At 34.6% G+C, this 24,794-nt stretch overlaps 1 protein-coding gene across 2 annotated transcripts in view; it reads left to right on the forward strand.

Moving 5' to 3' along the window:
- Positions 1-24,794, forward strand: part of LOC145662460 (uncharacterized) — a 144,135-nt gene that overhangs the window by 105,195 nt on the left and 14,146 nt on the right. The window contains exons 3-7 of one of the 2 annotated variants that reach the window (XM_081728064.1): positions 1,054-1,098; positions 12,531-13,821; positions 18,471-18,579; positions 19,689-19,887; positions 23,176-23,267. In XM_081728064.1, the coding sequence (XP_081584190.1) occupies positions 1,054-1,098; positions 12,531-13,821; positions 18,471-18,579; positions 19,689-19,887; positions 23,176-23,267 (1,736 nt within the window). The remainder of the gene's footprint in view (positions 1-1,053; positions 1,099-12,530; positions 13,822-18,470; positions 18,580-19,688; positions 19,888-23,175; positions 23,268-24,794) is intronic. The other variant, XM_081728065.1, reaches the window with a different exon arrangement.

Raw genomic sequence — 24,794 nt, forward strand, 5'->3', positions numbered from 1 at the left:
CTGCGAATATCCCCAGAATTTGCCAAAGATGCTATAGAAATTTAAAAAATTTCCTGACTCGTCCCTAATTATTGTAGGATGATGATTCATACGTCGTTCTCTTCAGAATACAGTAAGTTTTGAGACATTACCACTCACATGTCCCTCGGATGTCCCTAAGGAGGGAAAAATTTAGGAAAATAGGGATTTTTCTGGAAAAAACTTTTTTTATTTTATTTTGGAGCCCTCTGGCGCTGCCCGGGGTGAACATACAGATCTGGAAATCACTTGCAAAAATAATACTTGTGGTACTAATTACTTGTGACAAATACCAATCTCCTATTTTCAATACTAAGGGCGGGAAAAATATTTTCCCATATGAGAAAAGCGCGCAAAGCGCTCCAAATTATAGTAGTAACAAAAAGGATATTATGTTACTACTGATATTATAAAAAAATCCCTGACACGTCCCTAATTATCGTAGAATAATAATTCTTACGTCGTTTTGTTCAGAATCGAGTAGGCTTTCATAAAGTACCACTCAGATGTACCTATCATGTACTCGTACGGAGCAATAATCGCGAAAGTGGGACTTTTGGTCAAGAAATATCCCTGTTTTTACCCTTTAGCCCCTCTGAACCCCCCTTCTGTGTTGACGAAGAGATCCGAAAAAAATCAGATAAAAACTAAAGGGTCCACTGATTGTTTGTGTAAAACTTAAGAAATCTAGGGTTAAAGAGAAGCTCAAAAAAAAATGTTGAAATTAGACCTCACCAAAAAAAAAAAAAAAAAAGGAATTTGTAAAGTGATGACGTCATATCCTCCTATGTTCCGAAGCGTATAGACCCTTCCAAGTCTTTCTTCAATGCCTCCTCACTCATTTTACTCTCCAATAATTGAATTAAGATGATTTTCTTTGCTTAGTACTTTATTTCTGTTGATAGTAGAAGTAGCACTGTCTGATAGTAATGCTTCTAACTTTTAATAAATTCATGGAAATTGATAGCTCTAACTTCCTTTTTCATTCTGTATACTTTGTACTAGTAGATCTGTAACATCTTCTCTTTCTTCCAGACATTCTGTTAAATGATGTTGAGGATAATAATACTTTTTTAGAAGGTGAGTGATGCATAGATTGGATTGAGAATGCCTTGTGGATTGGTATTTGTCGCATCTGCATGGCCGTAACTATATGCTTTTTGGGCTGGTTCAATATGCTTTTTTGCTGGCTTCCCTGCATTTACCTTTAATAATATTCCTCACTTTTAATAATAATAGACGATTTCATTTACGTCCTAAATATACAAGTATACACACAACATTAACATATTGTACACAGTAATTTGCATGTTTGTTTAATTATTAGAATACATGTACAGTAAACTATTTACAATTTAATCAAAAATCAAATTAATATTTTGAGCTATCTTGCTGCTTAAACAGTTAGTTTTTTTTTCCTTTCTCATGAGAGGCCCGAATTCAATTCCTGATGGATATACATTAGTTCGAGTTAACATCTTGCATACTATAATCTTGGTACTGAAAACAAACGTTGACTGCATGCAAGCAATAAACTCATGGGTAAGTTACGACCAAACAAACAATAGTCATGGCCACTTGACATAGTCATGTGTAACACGTAGTTGCGTATGCAAGGGGGGAAGGTTTCAGGGTTTTAACATCCCATGAGCAAAATGATACGGAAAAATAAATATTTACTAGACTCATATATATATATATATATATATATATATATATATATATATATATATATATATATATATATATATATATATATATATATATACACTGTGACTCGAAAAAGTATTCGTACAGTTACTATTTTTTTAAAGAATGAACGCCTATTAATGATTGTTTAACGAGTAAATTTAGTTCAGAAGACTTAGATCATATATATGAATCCTATGCACTTACGTCCACACTATCTTACACCATTAGTTCACCAGTTGCGCCACCTATGTAATGTAGTTTGCTGGTTTCACGTCTTACTCTTATCGGAAAAGTATTCAAACATCATAGTTTTGTTCCTAGTAAAGATATGCGCCAAGCACTTTTAGTGAGATTATTCTTGCATTGGTGTTTGAGAAGTTTGCTGACAGAAATATCAACCTATTTTTCGGTCTCCGTTCACTCAAACATTTAGTAAAAGGTAAGATGGGGTACAAAGGAAAAGAAACAACGGAGGATGAAAGAAAAATTATCAGGGTTCACAATTAGACTAAATTAGTGTCTGAAATCTCTAAAATCATGGAACGACTTTCCTTAATGATGTAGTAATATTAGATAGATTCAGCGTTAGGAGGTCTTATAAGAGTGGTTGTCCAGAAGAACCATCAAATAGATGCAAGAACATAATAGTGCATACTATCAAAATTAATCCAAAGATAAGCGCTCTTCAGATTGCAAATGAACTGCAGAGATGACGAATAAAGGTATCATTGGCTACAGTGAGGAATGGATTGAAAAGGGCATGCTATAATTGCTGTATCTCAAGAAACAGAATTTGGGCGATTAACAGTAATCGCAAGAGGCGCCTAGAATTCGCTCTGAAGGGCTTAAATAAACCCTGTGACATTTGAAACAAAGTTATTTTCATCGACGAGAGTTAAGTATAACTTGTTTGTGTCAAATGGGAGAAAAAAACTATGCGAAGAATGAAGAGAACAGAGATCAATCCGAAAAATCGTACTCCCATAGGGAAACATGCTGTAGGATCTATGGTCAGTGAGTGCTGTTGGTGTTGGGAACTTGTGCTTTGTAGAAAGAACGATGAACCAAATGAACTATATCAATATTTTAAATAGCGATCTTCGGCAAAGAACTACAATTCGTATTTTTGCACGATTAGGATCTAAAACATACCACCATAATCTAGGATGTGGGTACCAATAATGCACCTCAACAAGTTCACACACACACGCATAGTGACCAGACATCAATCCCATAGAGCATTTTTGGGAAGTTTTTGACCAGAAAATAAGATACAGGGTTATTTCTAACAAAGCAGTCTTCAAAAATGCTTTATTGAAAGAATGAGGCAATATTTCACCTAAAAAATGCAACGAACTTAGTCGTTCCCATTTACAGTAGACTTCAGGCAGAGGGCTGCAGGAGATCAGCAGAACCCTACAAAGTTTTAATCAATTGAAAAGTGGTATTATTATTAATATTATTTTCTTGTATATGTCAACTGTATGAATACTTTTTCTACGTACAATTTTAGAATTATTTTCTTTTTATTTTTTGTTACAAGAGAAAATAGCTTTTATTTGAAAAATCACTTGTTAATATATTCGTAGATGTATACACCAATATATGCAATTTTATCACCCACTTTACATCCTTGATATGAATAGTAGCCCTACCATAAAATTACACGAAACCTGGGATTGTACGAATAATTTTTCAGGTCACTGTACAAAAAACACCCATGTCCCGAAAGGATGAGATTGAGTGCTTGAACCCTCATTTGATGAAATTCTGTGTGCGCCACTGCTAACACGTGCACTTTCTGTCTGTGTCGTCCTAATTTCAATACCCGGTGGGGTGCTGGTTTCAATCTAGAGTGGTAGTTCGGATCTTACTTTGTATAGTAGGTTTCGTTATGTATGCCGAGTGAGCAAGGACAAACTCGTTGTTCTTGTTGGCTACCGACAGTGTGTGGGGTACCCACTTGCTTAACTTCTATGACTTTCCTATCCCATGCGGGTGCAGTCGGACTATTTCAGCAGAGACCTGGAACCTTTCTGCTAATTCATGACGTGTTAGACCACTGTCTTCTTCGATGGCTGCTTTCAGAACCTCGTCACCCAACATATGTGGTCGTCCACTGCGAGGTTCATCCGAAAAGACTTTACATCTCCGAACGGAATTTCTGAGGCTGGCGTTGCGTTCGTTCAAGGCATTTTTCCCAAATGTCAGGCATATACGGTGACTTGACGCGGCAGCTGACATGACCCACTTTGAAGTCATACAACAAACGCACGTGATCAAGCTGCTTCGATACCTCAATTTCTCTTCGACACTGGACGAGCTATGACTGCCGTGACAGTGTTGTCAACCCGAAACGTTATAAAATCCCATCTGGAGAGGCAGAAATTCCCATTTTACTTCTGAATTTTCCGTGTTATAATAATAAAATTTTCCATACTTAAAAAACATGAATAGTGAAATCAGTGTGTATCAGTCATTTTCTTCAATATATGACTGTATGATCCAAAAATTTCGATCGTTGACGTTTATCAAACAGCTTATGAACACGCATTTTCCTTCATTGAAACAGACAGTTGAAAATGTTGATGAGAACAAGTACATTTTTGTTGAGTTTAGTATTTCCATCGCCTTTTTGTGCCATGATCTTCCACTGAACGTAATAAAACTAGATACATTTCATTCTTCAGTCATTTCTTATGGAACGTTTTGGAAGTTGACGTTTATCGTATTACTTTCTTTTGTTACTTCTATCCTTTCTTTTTTCTTTTTCTTTTTTGTAAGTACGAGAGTACAATTAACGTTCCCTGGCACTTGTTTTTTGAGATTCTGAAGTCTCTACATAAATCGCTTTAACACTAACTTGCATTTTATAAATAACAAAATTTGACAATTAGCATTAATTTCACGTTTGTTTAAGACTCAGTTGTTTGCTCGCCCACAGACAATTTTCTGTGGGCGTAAGTGGAATAGATATATGAAAAGTCCCAGAAAGCCTGCCATTTTGACAAAAATTCCCTTTCGAGAAATAATTAAGAAATCCCACAATATGGGATTTTTCCTACGGGTTGGCATCACTGGCACCGTGATAAAGTGCTCTGTACTTTTAAATATTTCCTCTTCATCCATCCGTAAAGGGAAAATATTTCTTCTCATGAGGGAAAATATTTTAAAGATGTATGAAATATTTACTCACTTGCTCTCCCTTTAGTGGCGAAATGGGGTCAAAATGAAATGGTGAAAAAGTATGTTCAAAAATTCGTTTCAAACTATGTAATCTTTGAAGAAAAAAGCTCGCGTAATTTCAAGGTACAATTTGAAACCCCATTAGTTGTGTTGTCGTCGTTTGCTAATGCCCTGTCTCTTCTCCTTTATGCGTCCAATCTTCAATTATGTTCCACTAAACTACTTTCCTTTACCCCTGATTGTTATCACTCTTTTTTTCGTTTTTATGTGATTTCCTCTTGTGCTGTTTTAAATATGTTGTTGGACGTAGCATATCTAAACCCTGTTCGGCGTAAGCTCTAAACTGCGATAAACAAAGCCAGGTGAAACTAAATCTCGCTTATTTGCTGTTGTCCTACCGACGCTTGTACTCCTCCGCAAAATAGTTCATGTGATTCGATTACTATGAAGCTCCATATAAAACTGCTACATTATTATAAATGATAAAAATATAATACGGATTACCTAATAATGCTGCAATCAAGTGTGACTAATGAAACAATAGAAATAAACACTAAGCATGCGCAGTAATTATGGCGCCAATTCAACTGTGGACACGTGTTCTGCTTTCAAGCCTGAAAGACGGCTGGCATGAATCCCGGTTCTGGGAGTGTTGTAGTGAAACACCAACAAGGTAAACTTTTACTCACTAAGCAATAATTGTTTACCAGCGAAATTCAGATATATATATATATATATATATATATATATATATATATATATATATATATATATATATATATATATATATATATATATATATATATATTTTATCTTTCCAGATTTTTTTCTTTCTTTTCTGCTGCTGCTATAAGTATCTGGACAACACGAGACAGTATTGTAAAAATGCACGTGTATAACTCGCTCCTCCCCGTAGGGAGTGGGAGCGATACATCACTAACCAATCGTATTTGTGACAAGCGGAAGGATACAAATATTTTGTTTATCGGAGTTTAGTGCTTACGCTGAACAGAGGATAGTTTTCCTTCTTAAATTTATACGTTTCTTTGCAGGCATTGTGTAGTTTATGTTAAAAGTCTACGTTAAAAAAATAATTTAAAAAAATGACGTGTAACAATGAAAAACGGGTAATATTAAATGTAATAATTAATGAGTCCAATATTACGGCGTAAAGTCTGTTTTTGCCATAAATTTTGAACCCTCACTACCCCTTTCGTTATTCACATTTTAATCAAAGAAAGAAAAACTTTAATCAAAAAAAAAAAAGACATGATTTAAAAAAAATAAAAAAGAAAGAAAAACTATCTTGAGGGAAATATTTACTATGTTCAGACACTAATGTTAGTTGGTTCAGTCATTTGGCTGTGATGTAATCACAAACAAGCTTACATTCATTTACATTAATATAGATATTACTAATTTGAGACTGATAGATAAATTTGAATACAAAGTTTGAAGTTCACAGGCAATATGACTTCTTTACTAGGAAGGTAATACTAAACTCTAGTAGAAGAATTTATTAGAAGATGCTGTGGAGTACTAGGGTGTATTCGATCTGAAAGCTAAGCTTTATTTTGTCTGTAAAGTGATTTCGCTGTTACGTTATCATCTTCATTTGTTTACCAAATATATTGTATTGTCTATTCGGTAGAGACAATAATAGTTCGGGATTTAACTTTTCACTAAATTTATTTTATAAAAAATATTACAAAATTTCTTTGTAAGTACAAAGAGAATATATAAGAGTCTTTGCTTATTAGAAGTAAAAGTGAAGGAAGGAAATATTTCAGCACGGGAACTCTTTACCTCGTGTCAACCTCCAGGCATTTGGGCAAAGTAATACTCCTTCGTCCAGGTGTAGGTTAAGCTATCAGTTGTCAACTAATACTTTGGTCCTCTTCGGGTCCATTTTTATATGTGATTTCTGGGTGGCTCGTTCCTCCACAGGTTCCGTCGTGTTAGTTTCGTGTCTTCCTGTTTACTTCATGTGTATCGTCTGCCTGTGTTGATGTTTGTAAACAATAGGACTTGTTATATGGATATAACATGTGCTCGCACTGCAAGGTGGGCATTCTTACAATATGGATGGTTGCTCTGTAAGTAGATGTACAAGATAATTGACTACGTAGCAGAACTTGGTTGTGAATCTGTGACAGAACACTATCTTTCAGAAAATTGCCTTTCCAGATCGCGTGTGGTCACTGTAACTGACAGACTGACACGTGTGTATCTAGTTTGTTAAACTATTACTATTTTATCCTACATTACACTGCAAGAATAATAGCATCATGTATCACTTTAGTTTTATTGATACGTATAAAATAAAATTTGTTTTTGTTTAACATTGTTGATTCCTTAGAAATTTTAAACTTGCAGAAAATAAATTTGGTTGTGTTTTGATTGTATTTTAAATGGAACCTTTCTCTTGTAGTACTTAATATTAGTAAAGTTCGAATGGCCAGTGACACAAATCTTTGCTTTACGTAAGTAATGTAATTTAAAAGTAAATGTATGATATGAAAAATACTACAGCATATTTAATATATGTACATAATTATTCAGATTGAACACACACACAAATTCAGATTGAACAGTCCTCTATAATTATATAATGTATTCGTTTATGGTTATTAATTCTGTGTTTCTTTTATTCTCACTCTTACACGTGCACAGTCTTAAATTTTGAAGGTTATTAATATGTTGCTAATATCCGTCTAATACAGTGTTCCTCAAGCAAAATGTAAAGAAATGTGGAAGGAATTTATATTTTAAGCGTTCTGCTATGTATTGATGAGCTGCTAACAAACTGTGGGTGCCATCAAATAAGATGAGTATTTCTATCTTGTGAATTGTCCAGAGTTAGGAAAAACTTTGCATCTGATAAAGCGCAGATATGTTCAGACAGTTGCCCGAAACAAGGAAAATAATAAAGGAAACCATTTCTTGAGTCCTGCACCTAGTTCTTCAAATTGATTTCCTCCTCACCTCTGTTGTATGCGTGGTATTGTGGGAATTGCCGTTAATGATTTCTGGATAACTGCTTCATATATTGCAAAGTAGGATTACCTACAGGATATTTCAAAACAACACCGACAGCGTTTGGAAGGTAATTCCTGACACCAAGATAAGACAAAAAAGGTACCCAACCTAGGTGCACAAATGCTTCTTTTCAGAGTTATAGGTTGCTGAAAACATAAAAAAAACCTTTAAATTTCTATAGCTCTAAAACTATGGGACCTGTCGTAGTCGGATCAAGACTTCAATTAGGAACTATTATGTGCCCTATCCAAATATTCAAGTTTCACAATTGTGTGATACTTCCACAACAATTTTTATAGAGATAGTTGGTGAGTACTTCAAATTATATGCCCATAGGCAAACTCCCTCTATAAAAAATTGTTACGTGAGTACCTTAGGATTCTGAAACATGTATTTTTGTATCGCACAGATATTAGTTCCTAAATGAAGTCTTGACCCGACTACTTTAGGTTCCATAGTTTTGGAGCTATTAGGGTTGCCAGACGTCCCGGTTTTCAATGAAAATTAACTGTCCCGAAAAAGGCTTTCGGGACGCTTATTTGTCCCGGTTTTCGTTCTTTGATAAAAATTCAACCTGCAAGAACAAGTGTATCTCACCTAAAAATGGAAGGTCTTCGGAAGATTTGTTTAGCCAATTAATTTTTCGAAACAAACAACAAGGACCTTAAAAATCACATCTATTCCTTCGTTCTATGGGTTGGCTAGTTTCCAGCCAGAGGAGAAAAAAATATTTTGGCCTAAGGCGGATGATTTTAGCTACTCTGAACGTATTGTTTTAAACTTCCATTCTGCTACATCAGACATTTCTTATAAGTCGTGCTTGAAAGAGATGCCGACTCGTAGTTTTAAATTTCCATTTTTATTATTATTTTCAAGCAGAGCCTACAGGGCCATTGTTAGCTTCAGTACTTTTATTTAGGATATAATACTAACCGCGCCTGCACATACATTACGACCTAGTGGAAAAGAGTTCAAGAAGTTTGCGAACACTTACCGTAGCAATGTTAGGGGAATTTAGAACACCTTAAAAATCATAATTTTGCCAGCAGAAATTTACACCAGTGGAAGAATAATGTATAATAGCAAAACCCGTGTTCTTGCAAAGTTGTACTTTTAATTTTTTCTCGCTATATTACTTTCGCAAATTAATCTAAGACTACGAAAGATCTCTTACGTGTTTTATACATTTGATGTAAAAATGATGTGCTTCATTTTTCGAACAATTCACTGCTAGAACTGTAAGAACAATTTGAAAGGTTACCTGAGTGTCTGTCGCATCTAAGTTTCATTTGAAATCCCACTTCAACGATTATAGAACTGAGTTGTCTTTAATGTACTTTCCCATGTGGGGATAAATATTTCTAAAGATGCTGTCCACGCATTCAATAATTTTGAGTTTTTTCTTTATCTGGTAATCAGGTTTAAAAATTCCGTAACAACTTACTCTAGCACAAGAAATGGCAGATAAAACATAAGGGTATGCGTCTTGTTTGATTTTGATACTGGATTTTTTCTGCCAAACTTTTTGACACTTTGCGTAAGTCTTTAAAGATATTTGCTTTTTGTTTATCGTTCTGAATTTAGCGCAAATGTATTTTTCCGTGCTAAATTCTAAATTTGTATTTCCTCTAGGGTAGTGTTTCTAACTCGGTTGTGACGCAACAAAGAAAAAAAATACCTTTTTAATCATGTACATGGTGCAATATTTAGGACCTGTTAAACACAATAAATCGGAATTCGGAATAAGGGACACCAGGCAGCTCTTTTTATGTTACAGGGCCGGCGCTAGCAGTTTTGTCGCCCAGGGTGGTACTTTAACATGCCGCCCTTTTAATCCGCAAACCGTATTTTGACAGAAGAAGTAAAATGCCCCATTTAAAAACATGAAAAAAAAAGAGCTACCTCTCTCGAATGCTTACCTAATATTTAAACGACTCCATACGTGACACAATATTCAGTATGCTCGATTTCGCTGTATATCTGTGTATACAGTAGCACATACAAAAACTAAAATTAAAAAAAAAAAAATGCTTTAGACACGACTAAGAATTTTAATTTTTGAGCTTATTTTAAATCAAAAGGTGTTTCCAATAGAGTATGGAGCGTAAAGATAATATAGTGAATCAGATATAACGGCAAAACTAAGTGATTAGCTTAAGCCTTATAATGTACTAAAACACAATAGAGATACATAAATTTAACATACCTTAATTGGAAGAAATTTTTCTTGCTTTGATATGAGTAAATTCCTTTATCACGTTCGCCTAGTTCAATGTTTCAGACAATTTGTGTTCTTTTGATATCATCGCTAGACCACTCAAACGTGTTTCAGACATGGAAGAACGTAGATAGTTTTTAATAAGCCACTGTTAACAGTAAGGTTAACAAAATCCCAAGTGCAACACTGACATTGGGAGCAAAGTCATGTTCCTTAATTAATTTTTAAGTCTCTTTTGGTGAACTTTCATGCTTAATTATAGCGGATAACACCTTCAGTTCATCTTTCAAATCACTGGGGTTGATATCTTTCGATGCCTCGTATGTTAAAATGCTGGCAAGCTTAGGACACTTTTCAGTCAAAAGTTCAGGTGGCATATCATTAAGATTACTTATATCGTGAAGAAAATCGAAATACTCGCTGTGATGTTTAAGTTGCTCAAACGTTTCTCTTAAAGCTAAGACAATCACGTCTAGAACTTTGTAATAAAAATAGATCTTGTATCAGTATTAAGATGGATCTTCAATAGCTTCATCCTCTGCCTCGTACTGAAACTGCCTCTTCTTCTTTCGACTTCGAGCTTAAACTGTATTATCTATCCGTGGATCATCCATATCTAATGCTAATGCCAACTCCATCGCATCAACTAAGTAAGACTGAAACTTTGCTGCATCATTTCTGCTTCTCTCAAAGTACTCAAATATATTTTCAAGAAACCCGACTGCATGCAACACAAGAGAATCAAAGCTTTGGAGTCTTTTGCTTGCTATGTTTAGTGGAGTAAAAAGTCATACCACATAACGAGTGAGCAAAGGAAAGGAAAGTCACGCAGCTGATTTGCTATACACAGAGCATCTGGGTGACCATTCTATATGTTCTATTGTCATTACTTATTTGAAGTAAGGCATCATAGACCTTCCCTATTTGATATCTAAGTGGAATCAGAGCATCAATTCGGCTCTTCCACTTGTGATGCTTAATGATTTTAAAGTGAGACTGCTAGTATGTTCCTTTAGAATGGCCCAACATTGAACTGATGCAGAAAAAGTCATAAACTTTTTTAACTATACAAAAAAAAAAAAAAAAGAAAAAGAAAAAAGAAAAAGAAAAAAAGAAACGGCGTACTGAGATGCTGTAGCTGCATCGTTAACGACAAGGTTTAGTGTGAATGACTACTGCAAGGACCATAGAAGGCTCGGGAATTTATTTCTAAATTCTCTTCTGAATACCTGATTGACTTTCATATTGGAACCATTGTCATATCCTTACCCTCTCATGTGTCTCAAGTGGGAGTGTACTATTTGTATACTTGGAGTGGGGCGTTAGAACATTGCTGAATAGAAAAAAATATAAAAGACGCCTTGATAATCTTATCAACCCGAGCTAAAAATCTTATGTACGCTGGTGCAATGGAAATATTGAACCGTGGCTAATACTTTGATAATTGAAAATGAGGGGGAACAATCTGAATTTCTTGAGTGAGTGTTTCTCTGAAGTAAAGTAAGTTCAATTACATTCTCAGGTGAACACAATTTTATTTTTCTATCCGGGCCTATTACGAAGATTATATTTTGATAGTATTTTTTCTTTTTTCAAATCCCCCCCCCCATTAAAGACTTGCCGCCCTGGGCGGTGGCACGGCTCGACTGCCCTCGCGCCGGCCCTGTTATGTTACGTAATTCACATTCTTTATACTACATCCCTTGTGGGGCTTTATTTGTGTTAACTGTGTATAGAATAAACTGGAAAATTGTAAGTAGTAACCTGGAAGAGACAGATAAGTAATTGATTCTGATCAAATGAGTAGGGACCCTGACCCTATATAGCCTGAGATTGGTGTCCCGGTTTTTCGTTTACAAAATCTGGCAACCCTAGGAGCTATGGACCTTTAAAATTGATTTTTCATGTTTTCGGCAGTCTAAAACTCCGAGAGGAAGCATTTGTGCACCCAGGTTGGTCTATACTTTTTTGCCTTATCTTGGTGTCAGGAATCAATTCCCAAACGTTGTCGGTGTTGTTTTGAAATACCCTGTATGTCTGTTGGTTTTATGTGGCCAAGACACAAACGGGTGATTTTATTATTTCAAATATAGAACATATTTGTTCCAATGCAACTAAATTCCAAGATAAGCAAATGGCCAACTTAGACAAAGTACGCGTAATATGTATGTTATGGGAATTAACCGAATCTACGGAAATTAGACTAAGTTAAACAGGTGGCAGAGATAAAAGGTTATATTGTAATGAGAAGACATATTTAAGGATTGAAAGAAGTCTCATTTCATATGCATAACATTCCTGAAAGATTAAAAAATATATATATATATCAATTTTGCAGCTTCTAATTAACATTTTCTTGTGTATTTTTCTATTTCAGATGCTGATAGGGGTTTCAGAGTTGTTCCAGTCCCTCACCCTCCTTCAGGACCAAGTGGACAGGGTTTCAGAACTGTACCAGTCGCTCAACCTCATCCGGGAACGAGTGGACAAAAGCTTAAACAAGTAATGGTGCTGGTACAGCCTTCCGGTGTGAAAAACGCAGGACTTGTACCAGTGTCTGCAATGTCTGCACCTGTGCAGCAAGAACAGAGTCAGCTAAAAAAATATTTAACGTTAAATTTGAATAAAGTAGTGAATCGCACGCTTTCTGTTACTTCTCCTTCTACTAGTATTGCAACTACGATTGCTGGTATTGGTGCTGCTACTGCTGTTACTACCATTACTACTCCTAGTACTACAAATTCTGTAAATCCTTTAAACAGTAATAACACTGCAGTGTACACAGTGTTGAATTCGCCTCCTGTTAAAAGAGCAAAGCTTGAATTTCCTTTTCTTGCATCTAAGCAAGTAGTGACCAGTGCAAATGAAACTGTTACATTTAACACACCAGCTAGCAACACTATGACTATTTCCAATAATAGCTTAAACGTTGTTCGCAACAGTCAAGTTATTAGTTCTCCAGTAGCACTACAGCACATAGCATCTGTTCCTAAGAAGGTTAGTTCCGTAGGTACAGGGGATAATAGTCTTCGAGTTGTTCTACAGCCAGACGTTAGAGTAAAAACAACAACAAGCAATGTTCCGACTTCAACGCCTTTGTCCTTCACAATGGTTGCGCCACCAAATGTTAACAACACCTCTGCATTACCTACAACAGGAAACAACTCACAGATTGTGCAAGTGTCTAAAGAATCAGTAATTAAAAAGCTGGTTCCTATGAGTTCAGGTGGGAGTCCAATGCATGTGCGAGTGAGCTCGGATAGTCCTGTTAAAACAAATAGCATAGGAAATAAAACAGTTTTGGTAACATTGCCACAGTCTTGTATAGTTTCCAAAAGTGTAACTTCAACTGCAGAATTGGATGGAAAATGTCTTAGTTCTGTGGCTTCAACTCCGGGTTCTGATGGAAAACTAGTTAGTTCGCCGCAACCAAAAACACAACAGCAGCACCAACCAAAACAAACAATGGACGTGCACCAAAAATCAGATATAATTGGTAATACGACAGTAGTAATGGCTCCTCCGTTACCCCAACGCAGTAGCACCCCAGTTTCTGTGCCTCCCCTTGTGTCTGATAGTGCGAAAAATGTAAGTTTATCCCAGAAAAAACTTCAGCAAGCGCTTGAAGACTTGAAGACATCGCTTCAGCCAAATATAGAAGGCAACATGTAAGTATGCGTTATTATTTATTTATTTATTTATTTATTTATTTATTTATGTATTTATTACTGTTTGTCACAGATGAAGTCCGATAGACTGCACATCACCATAGCGAAGGATTATTATGTGGCAGCGCAGACCAGTAAATGCAAAATGAAAAGGAGTAGTTGGCTTGACTTAAGAGTATGCGATACCAAAAATAACACAAAATTTACCATTTTTCTTTTGCTTGTTTTTCATAAGTGAAAGGAGATAATGAAATGCAATTTACCACAATCATAGATAATGTTATTCTACATTTAAAAAATGTGAACCTGAACAATTTTCAGTGTTGCCATCCATAGAAATTACAGTGTTTTCAGGATAATATTTCCCTCAAAATCTAACTTAAGGCAGCGACTAGAGAAACGAACTCAGTTGCATTTGATTACGTATCATGTTGTCTTGGAATACTGTGAAGTACTTTGTAGATAATAATTGTATTTAATTTGTGATAAACAAAGTAGTTTTAACGTACAGTCATTAAAATTAAATAATGATGTTGTTGAAAAAGTAGTTTACAGAATACCAAAACAACATGATACGTAAGCAAATGCAGTTGAGTTTATTCCTCTAGTCTCTGTCTTAACTTAGATTTTAGGGGAAATGATATTCTGGATATACTGTAATTTCTATAGATGGCAACACTGAAAATTCTTCAGATTCATATTATCTATGGTTGTGGTAAGTTGATTTCATTATCTCCTTTCACTTACGAAAAACAAGCAAAATATTTTTTTCATCTTTGACAGGCTCTTAATGTTAAGGAAGGTTAATGTATATTTCTGTTTTCATTATAAATGGTTATGCGTTATAGAACATTTAACGATGACTAAGATAGAATAAAATAAACATATACGAAATACCTGCCTAATCAGACTCAGAAGTATAGAATATCCAGAAAGTCGTGCTTCGTCATCTTTGACCAATGTAATTGAATAATAATACTGACGTTGGAATGGGGATTGAACACAAATGATGTTATGTTTTGACAGCCTCCTCCCCCCTCTCGAGATGTTGCATATTGTACACTTCTTGTGTTTGAAGGAAGAGCTTCTTCCAGAAACCGTCTGACAACGAACACACAGTGGTAAATGATGTAATAGAACGCATACTAATAATTAAAAATTAAAATTATATTCGCTAGAGCACTGAAATGATGACGGCAAATCGACGCTACGTTTCAATGACCCTCGTCATTATCTTCATGCGTATATAGACTGAAATAGTGTGACGTCACATCCTTCTCGTTGCCATGGTGATCGAAGTTTTATTTTTTCTAAACAACATGGCCTAAGTACAAAACGAAAACAGTGACATATTAACTTCTGGATTGCAAACATTAGATTAAAAGGAATACTTGTATGTGTAAAAAAGATTTCCAATGAATGAAACTACGAAAAGATAGGAAAAGCAAATAATTTGGTAAATAAAATATGACAAGCGTTAAAAGTGAAACCGTACGTTGATACCGTAGATTTTGTGTATTTATCTATACATTTGGAGGTTACATTAAGTGTCAAAATACTTAACTTGTTTATTATCGGATATTAAACTTAAATAATTCTGGATTTTTTATTTTTTATTTTGTGTCATCAGTATCAGACATTACATTGCATATGTGTAGGGCTACAGAATTAGTGTTTAAAACGTAACCGATCAGAAATCGGTCCAAACTGAAAATTCTCAGCACGCATATGGCTACAAGCCTAGTTTTGATAGTTTGTTTCTTTATTTTGTAGCCACTGTAACTATGCACTCATATTTTAAAGCATGGGTGTAAGAAATCTGAATGCGCCAATATAATTAACATTATTTTCAAAGTAGACAGTGATTTTTCCTTATAGACAAATCATACATTTTTTTCTAGTTTCATTGTGCCGACAACTCGTCAGTCTCTACCTTAGAGTTTCTACATTCCGTATAATTGCTTTTGTTCATTATGAATTACATGGTAATGACGCTTTCTTCTTCAAAATATTTTATAATTGTCTAATTAATAGTCTGTGATTATTAACATCAGACTTAACAGTATTCTTTTCGATTCATGTATTTGTGTAGAAAAAAAAAAATACATGGTGATCATGGTAACGAGGAGGAAATGACGACATCACTATTTTAGTCTATTCTTAAGAAATTGTGCTTCTTAGCTGTGCCTGTACACGCATGAAGATGACGAGGGGCCATTATAACATAGCGTGGATTTGCCGTCATCATTTGGGTTCATTAGTGAGAGTGATTTTAACTTTTATATAATTAGTGAAATTTATCATATCATAACTACGTTAACATAATGTTGTGAGGCAGGAAAAATAATTCCGTGGTTATGATGTACATCATGTAATCAGATCTGCATTTACGTATAACGTTAACGTCTGATGAAGATAACGTTAAGTTATTGAAACTGTCACGCTTTATTTTAATTTTAATAAAAGCATATACTTTGGATAGAAAAGTATTAATTATTTATGTAGTAGTTCCAGAGTCAAGATGGATGGAGTTATTTTGTTATTCTTTTTTTCATATGTTTTCTATTTTGTCATTACTTATGAGGGACTGCCGAAAACTTCGCAGCCCAACTTAGGAGTGCACATGGAATGATGAAATTTTACAGTTATTCTACATGCTTCCCCGAAAGTCAATACACTTCCTTGCACGATGCTTCAATTTTTGCAGACCAGCCAAAAATACCCTGAACACTGTTTCTCACACCACTGTCCCGTAGGACTAATGATTTCCTTATCAGATCCAAAAATGGCGTCCTTTCAAATATTGTCTGACGGATGTAGATCTGGAGAATAAGGAAGATAATCTAGACATTGAAACTTTAGATCATGTAATGTCAGTTGTGTTTGTAAAGCTCAATGGACAGAGGTATTGTCCTGAAGGAGCAGAATTCCTTTTTTAAATTTTCCGCGGCGTTGCACTTTCAATTTGTTGTTTAGTTTTGTGAGTAATGCAGATTAATACTCTGCACCAAATGTCCGACCCTTGGGCATGTAGTGAGTGCAACGCCATCCTTATCCCAGAAGAATGTCGCAAACACTTTCGCAGCCGACTTTTGTCTCTTGAACTTTGGGCAAGGGGAAGCTGAGTGCCGCCATTCCATTGACTGTTGTTTCGTTTCAGGATTCTAATGATACAACCATGTTTCTTTCATGGTTACTATTCGTGACAGAAGTTGGTCGACAGTACCATCAAAATGAGAGATGATTTCCCTTGATGCCCTCATTCTTTCACGCTTTTTATCTGCTGACAGATTTTTGGGAACCCATTTTGCCGAGAGCTTTACACATGCCCAAGTCATTATACTACCGACGCGTTCCCGAGAAGTGTCCACAATGTCTGCTGCACGTTTCGCTGAGATTCAGCGATTTTCAAGAATAATGTCATGAGTTTCATCCACAATTTTGGAGACAGTCACTATTTTTGTACGTTGAGCATCACCTGTTAAGAAATCGCCACATTTAAACTGTGCCACCCACTTCTTCATCACTGCATATAACTTAGGAGCGTCCCGTGGTGTTTCACTAAATTCCTCATGAATTTGCTTCGGTGATTTTTCTTCGTAGAACAAAAATTTGAATTTGATGACAGTTAGATGTCGATGTTCGTAAAACGCTCTGGTTGGACACACATGGTCATTTCGGGAACCTGAAAAATACAGTAAGAATTTCATTACTAATATGAAAATTTGTATTTGTACATACAATGGTATGCTCTTTAAAACTACAATTTCATCATTCTACCTGCACTCCTTAAGGGCTGGACTACGAATTTTTCAGCAACACCTCTTAGTTTACCTGTCATAAAACATCTCAAGCTCGAGAACGGTCCTTTTGAGAAATTAAACTGTTCCTGTATCAGAGTGTTGGATAATAAGAATGGTATTTTAATTCTCTTAGTGTTAAATAGTACCCAGTTGATACTGTACATGTTCGGTAACTAGTTTGTGTAACTGAGATTTCTGATTCAGCAATTGAAATACTGTATTAGATATGTGCAAAGGGCGGATCATTTTGATTGATTGACACTTAAAAAAATGCATAACAATGTAAAGAAGTAATAATAATTTATGACAATATTGAGTTACAGTTGTAACAATACTAATGTTGTTTCTTATAATTTGAATAATGTAGACATTCGAAGCATAATTACGTAAAAAATTTAATATATGATACTAGAAAGACACCCAGAGGAAGCGTTCGTGTTTTTGCCTTTTAATCTGAGATTAGGCACTTGTTGACATTACATGCACACTTTATTTTACAGAGAGAGTTTGTTTCGGAAGATAGGAAGGGTGTGTGGCGAAATGCCCAGGGCACGGCAACACAACACTGACCAAATGAGACTCCTCGTGAGTTGAGCGTATGGTGGTTCAAGAAATTCCAGAAAGCGAAAATGTACAGCAATTCAATGTCAAAATGTCGACTTGAAAATCAGTTGTCATAAGGAATTTCATTATTTTTATTATAAACATTTCATGAGATGGGAAGCGTCTTAAGTTTTAAGAACGTTATTTGAGTGAAGAGACAAACATTTCTGGTTAAATTGAAGTGATGTTAATTTACTTTGTTAGGAAAACTTAACTTTTACATATTCCACTTATTCTTTCCAGACCACTTCATCTTGCTGTATTGAAAGAAGATATTACATTGCTTAAGCGTCATGCGATGGTTCTTCGAGCACGCAAGGCTATTTTGGATGTTAGAAATAACGAGGGACAAGTAAGTAACTAATAGAAAAACTCAAGGTTATGGTTGGGATCGAGATATGCAATGAAAGTGTTCGAGTTGGCTGCTACCCTTGATTATTAGTATTGCTATTTCGTCGAGCCCGGGAAACCTGTTTGGTTTTAATTTAATCTTAACGTACGTTCATTATTTCTTCCGGTGAAGCTGAATGCAGAAAAGTAGCACCAACAGGTGTATTTCTCGGTGAGAGTTTCGTAGCATCATTAAGAGTAATCTGCCTGTAAGAGCAATATCAGTGTAGCCTACCAAAATATACTTTCAAAAAAGGTTTTTGTTATTTTCCTCTATATTTGATTTTTAAATTAATTAATTAATTAATTTATTTTTTGTGCTGAATACTGAATGCTTACAGTATTTCTCTATTACGTACAATACTTTTCTCTACATGTGACTAATATACTGAAGTACAAGATTAGAAAGAAAAAAGTTATTGTGTATATCTCTATAAATCGTATTATTGATGATTCAATTGGTTTAATGACTCAAAACTTAACAGTGATGACAAGTTTCGTATAGCAACAAGAAAACAGCATACCTAAGTAAATTTTAAAAATACCCAGCAAGTGATAAATCATATTTAGCTGAAAAATCGGGGTGGCCCATACACTCAAAATTACATCGGCAAGGGCATTTTTTTTTTTTTTTTTACTAGTTGTCCTGTGTTTGTTATTGAAGGGTTGTAATTTTATTTAGATTTAGATTTAATATTATTATTATTATTGTAACATTACTTTTGAATTGTATGTTCACTATTTACACACAGCTGTGGATTTATTATTATAGTTGTCCTATTCTTTGTGAACCCAATCCAGTCAGAATTATAGTTACTCTTTGTAAATTCGATCTTATCTTTTCATCTCCTTTTTCCGAAGATATTTTTCACAATTCACCAAAGAGATCTGGTATATATATTTTTGGTACGAGTAACGTCATCTGCCCGTCATAGATTTTTCAGCCTCATTATCCACGTAATAGTTATACTACCTAATATCTTTTAATTCATTATCCGACGTTACAGTAATGATGATAATAGTTGAAAATCATTTTTACTTCCTATTTTCCTTATGATCTTTTTCTTGCAGACTCCTCTGCACTTGGCGATTGCAAAAGGAAATGCTGAAATTGTGGAGACACTTTTGGCATTCGGAGCGAACCCAGCTGTACCAGATGACGATGGGAATACAGCAATACATTTAGCTGTGGAACATGGCAAGAATAATTGTCTGAAGGTCCTTGTAGGAAAGGCATCAAAGGAAATTATCAACTCGTACAATGATGATGGTAAGGAAAATTGCGTCTTTTATTATTAAGTTGGCAGCAAAATTTGTATCCGCCCCAGTTTGTTCTTTTGTGAGTACTTCAAAACGAATTGATTAATTTGAGTGGTTTTGTATGTGGTGAAAATTATTCTCAGTGCGGTGTGTAACGGGGGCTTGGATTAACCAAACTGTATGTTGTTAGGCCAATAGCAAACTTGTCTTAGTTTAAGGGAAGAAATTAACATCTCTGAGCCATACTTCTTAGATTGAGATACATTATTTTCTACTAACAGGGAATAACTTTCAAATGCGGACTGACTGACTGACCAACGCTTAGGCTGAACCGCTTGAGAGTCTTCACTACAGCGAAATTAAACTACCGCTAATTTTAGAGTTTTTCTCTAATATCTTCAAAACAAATAAAAATAATCGAAAAGCAAAAATGTAGTGAACTAGACAATACAATTTTGCATGTGATACCGTTATCACAACTTACCTATCTGCTTTCGATTTTTAACTGTAGATAGATTTAGCATTTTTTTTTTTTTTGGGGGGGGGGGGGGGTCTGTAAATAGCGGCATACTAAAAGCAGATAGGTGAACTGTGGTAAAAATACCACATGCAAAATCGTATTGTCTAGTTCACTACGTTTCTACTTTTCGAATATTTTTATTTGTTCTGAAGATATTACAGAAAAACTCTTTAAAATTAGTGGTAGTTTAATTTCGCTTTAGTGAAGACCCTTAAGATGGAAAACTTAAAAGTTTTGACAGGACATACTATTTGTGATGTAATGTACAATCATGAAATAAATAAATAAATATGTTTTTCAAATGACACTAAAGAGAGAAGAAACGTCCAATCTGTTATGCCAGCACGTGTTGAAGGTTCTTGTGTGCTGTGTGACGTTTTCAGGAGAACACAAATAATTGAGTACATAGTCAAGAGAATTTTGCTTACCTTCATCGTGAAGAAACAGAAGAGTATATAACACTTATTTCACGAAGGAAACAGAATAAAATATTTGTCTGCTCCTTAGCATTTAGCGTTTGAAAACTCAATATTTCGAAACATCTTTTTAGTTTCCTTGAAAGAATATAGGAAATTGTAATAATTATTTTACAAAGATATTACTAAGATATTTTAGAAAATATTTTAATCCATTTTGGAAGTTAGATATATTTAGAGCGTAAATGCACTTTTCGTTCTACACTTAAACACTTCTTAAAACATGTTTCAAATTTTAAAATATAAAAGTTATTTTTAGACTGATAGCTTGTCTATTCTCCATGATTAGTGTTTCCCGGTGTCTTGTCTATATTTGTCTTATCGTATGCAAAATCAGTGTTGCTTTCAGCACATATCTGGAGAGCTATACTCTCTTGGAGATGGCTAATCGCGCCTTCCAGGGAGCTAATATAAATTAAAATGCTATTACATGTCATTATTGTGCAAGGCATATTCTTTAGCGAATAGTGCCCAACTGCATCCTCCTCACATTTTCGTCTACGAATAAAATTTTCTGGAAGAAAGCCTGGTTATATTTCCAAAATGACTTTTCGCTCCACTCCTTGGGCACTGATAAAATTTAGTTATGGATAGAACAGGGATGCTCATAGGCAAGTTTTAGAAATGAAATGAAATGAAATCTTTGAGTTTTACGTCCCACGATTATGCCAGGTAGGCTAAAAGGAGACTGTGATGATGAGAAATGAATGAAATGGTGGAATGAAGAAATTAGGAGGAAACGGGAGGAAATCCACGCACACGGTGTTTGTCCACCATAAAGTTCACTTGGCGCCAGCTGAAATCGAACCAGGGACCCAGAGGTGAACCAGGGAGGCAGAGGTGAACGCTCTGCCACTGAGCCCCAAGTTTTAGAGCTTTAAGTGCGCCCATGAGATGTTTTGAGGGAAGCATACTAATTTTTCACTGAGAATGTCACAGTCGAACTTCATTTATACTATAGTGATTCCTTTAAGAACGCTAACCGTGAAGGAGAACTTAGAATGAATAACAGTTTCAAACAAGTGTATTTCGTTTCACAATTTTGAGGCCAGCGTTAACTTCCGGAGGCAATAGAGGCATAATGTGAAAGATGGAACCTGTTCATCTGACCCTGAATCGATATCAAAAATAGCGTCTTCTTATGTCTTACAATTATTATTATATAGGAATCAATATTGAACAGAGAGGTCTATTGTTTCTTACTACTTTCAGTTTCAGTATAAGAATAAAGCTGAGATCAAATCCTTTCTTTGGATACTGAATCCATATTTTAAAAAATCGTTTGTCTCACAATATTCCCGGTAACTGTCTCATAATAGCCCATGTCTTTGACAGCTCCTAGCTCCCCGCCCCCCAGGCTGCTTGACACTAGGAAATTTTTGGTCATTTTGCTCTCCTTAATGTCTGCTACCTGCTAATACAGGGTCTCTATCGGTCACGAAAGTCACAAAAGTCAAGAAAAAGTTACGAAATCAGAAAACGGTCATGAAAGTCAAGAAAAAGTCACGAAATTTAGCTTTTCGGTCACGATTTTTTAAATCTGTAATTAAAAGTATAGACTGAAATTTTTTTTCTATGAAACGTCAAAATTCACCACTAAAAATGTCTATGGTCGGTTTGAGATGCTACCAAATCGCAAGCAAAGCACGCTTCTATCGCATGCATGAAAATTCGGTCCAATTCACATCCAAATTCGCTCTTAAGAATGTTACTAAATTTTTGATTTGGGAAAGGAAAGGACACGAAAAAGTCACAAAATTTCATTTTGGAATTTTAGTAGACACCCTGTAATATTTTGAATTTTGGATTATCATGTATAGTTTCAAGAATTATAATAAAAGTTTTCCGACAAAAAACAAAAAGTTGCCCTTGTCGCTTTTTTTCTTTTAAACCATTAGTCGTTGCACAAGAATGTTTTTCGTACATGGGTATAATAGTGTTTTCGTGTTCAAGATTCAGACTTCTTTTCTCTCTTTATAAACTCAATGAGGTTTTATATCTTTAGGTATAGACTAGGTCCCAGTTATCCATATTACTGAGTAATGATTTTAATAATAATAATAATTTTGTATCAGTAAATTCAATGTAAAAAAAAAAAAAAAAAAAATGAAAACGATCGACGATGATAAAAGATGGCAGATGAATCCTTTATTTCATCCAGTTCCATAATTCTTTAAATATTTCCTAGTTATTGGTTTAATGTAAACTATCAATGTCGTATAGTACAACATCATACATTTAATAAAAGCGTATACTATGTTGTATTTATATTGACTCAAGTTGTTTCGTGTAATTTCGCTAGGAATCACGCCACTTCATGTAGCTGCTAGAACTCCTGGAAGAACTGAAGAAGCCCAAACGCTGCTGGACAACGGAGCATCGCTAGAACTTTCAGTAAGTTATGAGCTAATTGTTAGTAATAGTATAGTGTATATGATAGTATATATGTCTCCGTTTTTTTTTTTTTTTTTTTTTTTTTTTTTTTTTTTTTTTTTTTTTTTTTTAAGCATGGTTTACAATCGTTTAACTCAATAATGGTTAATACTAATAGTAAATCATATGGCATTACATGTTACTGAAAAAAGAAGGTGAAAAATTCTCTAGATGCAGGTACAAATATTTATGTTTGTATCGTACACGTATCATAAAAAGTCAGGAATTTTATTTATGCATTTTTCAATGAATCTTCCAAAGTCATTTGGACATTTTGTAATTTTTAAAATAAAGTAAAATAAAAATAAAGGGAAATAAATTTTCCTGACACTTCTTGTGAACTTGTGCTGAAACACTATAGCAAATCATTTGGAATAAAGCTTACCAGCTGGGTTGAGGCTCGTTCACCTTGTGTTACTTATCATCTATAAGGGTTATTAAATATCTTCGAACATTATTAATACGCAATGATTTTCTTGTCCGTGCTTCTTTGTTATAGTATAGGGTTGACATTATTATTATTGTAATGGTAGTAGTAGTAGTACTGACTTTTTGCTTTGGCTGCATTATTAAGAGGAAGTGTATAATTACAACGTTTATTATTTTTTTTTCGCACAGAAGTAAATAGTTGATTTCGAAATTATATAGTAAATAGTTGAATGATTTCGTATGTTTTATTTATATTATTATTATTATTATTATGCATGGTATCTCAAAGATACTCAGATCTACGGAAAATTGACAAAAAGAAATATTTAGAGGCGAGAAAATCATGTTATTTGAGTCTGGAAAACAGCATTATCAATAACAATATGTATTTCTGGAAAGTATTTTAAAATTCAGATGGTAGGCAAATATCATCTTAAATAAAACATAATGACAAATTAGTTACAGGATCAAATTATGTTTAGGAACTAATTAAAGATACTTTTAGCGGAAATTTTAATTTACAATTGAAGTATTATGCAAATAGGCAGGATATGAATTTTTCATTGCTCATTAGTAATCATGACATAATAGGTATACCAAATATAACAGAATATGATTTAATACAAATAGTTAAGGTCATTAAGAACTTCTGGTCCTGACGATATCCCTTATTATATAGTTAAAAGTCTGCAGCACCGAATTGTCAACTTTTCTAACAAATATATTTAATGCATCCCTGACAAGTGATTAGTTCCAATCAATATAGTATCCTTCAATATAGTCTATTAGAATTATTTGTTTTTTACTGTTCTGTTTTCTTGTTAGTCAAGTCTTGTGACTTAAATTTCACACACTTCCAGACTATAGAGCTCTGGAATTTCACGCATTTCCAGATTAACTATAGAGCTCTGAAATTTCACACACCTCCAGACTAACTATAGAACTCTGGAATTTCACGCACTTCCAGACTAACTATAGAGCTCTGGAATTTCACGCACTTCCAGACTTAACTATAGAGCTCTGAAATTTCACGCACCTCCAGACTAACTATAGAACTCT

This window comes from Thermobia domestica, chromosome 10 (assembly GCF_964235325.1).
Source record: "Thermobia domestica chromosome 10, izTheDome1.hap1.1, whole genome shotgun sequence".
Lineage (NCBI taxonomy): Eukaryota > Metazoa > Arthropoda > Insecta > Zygentoma > Lepismatidae > Thermobia > Thermobia domestica.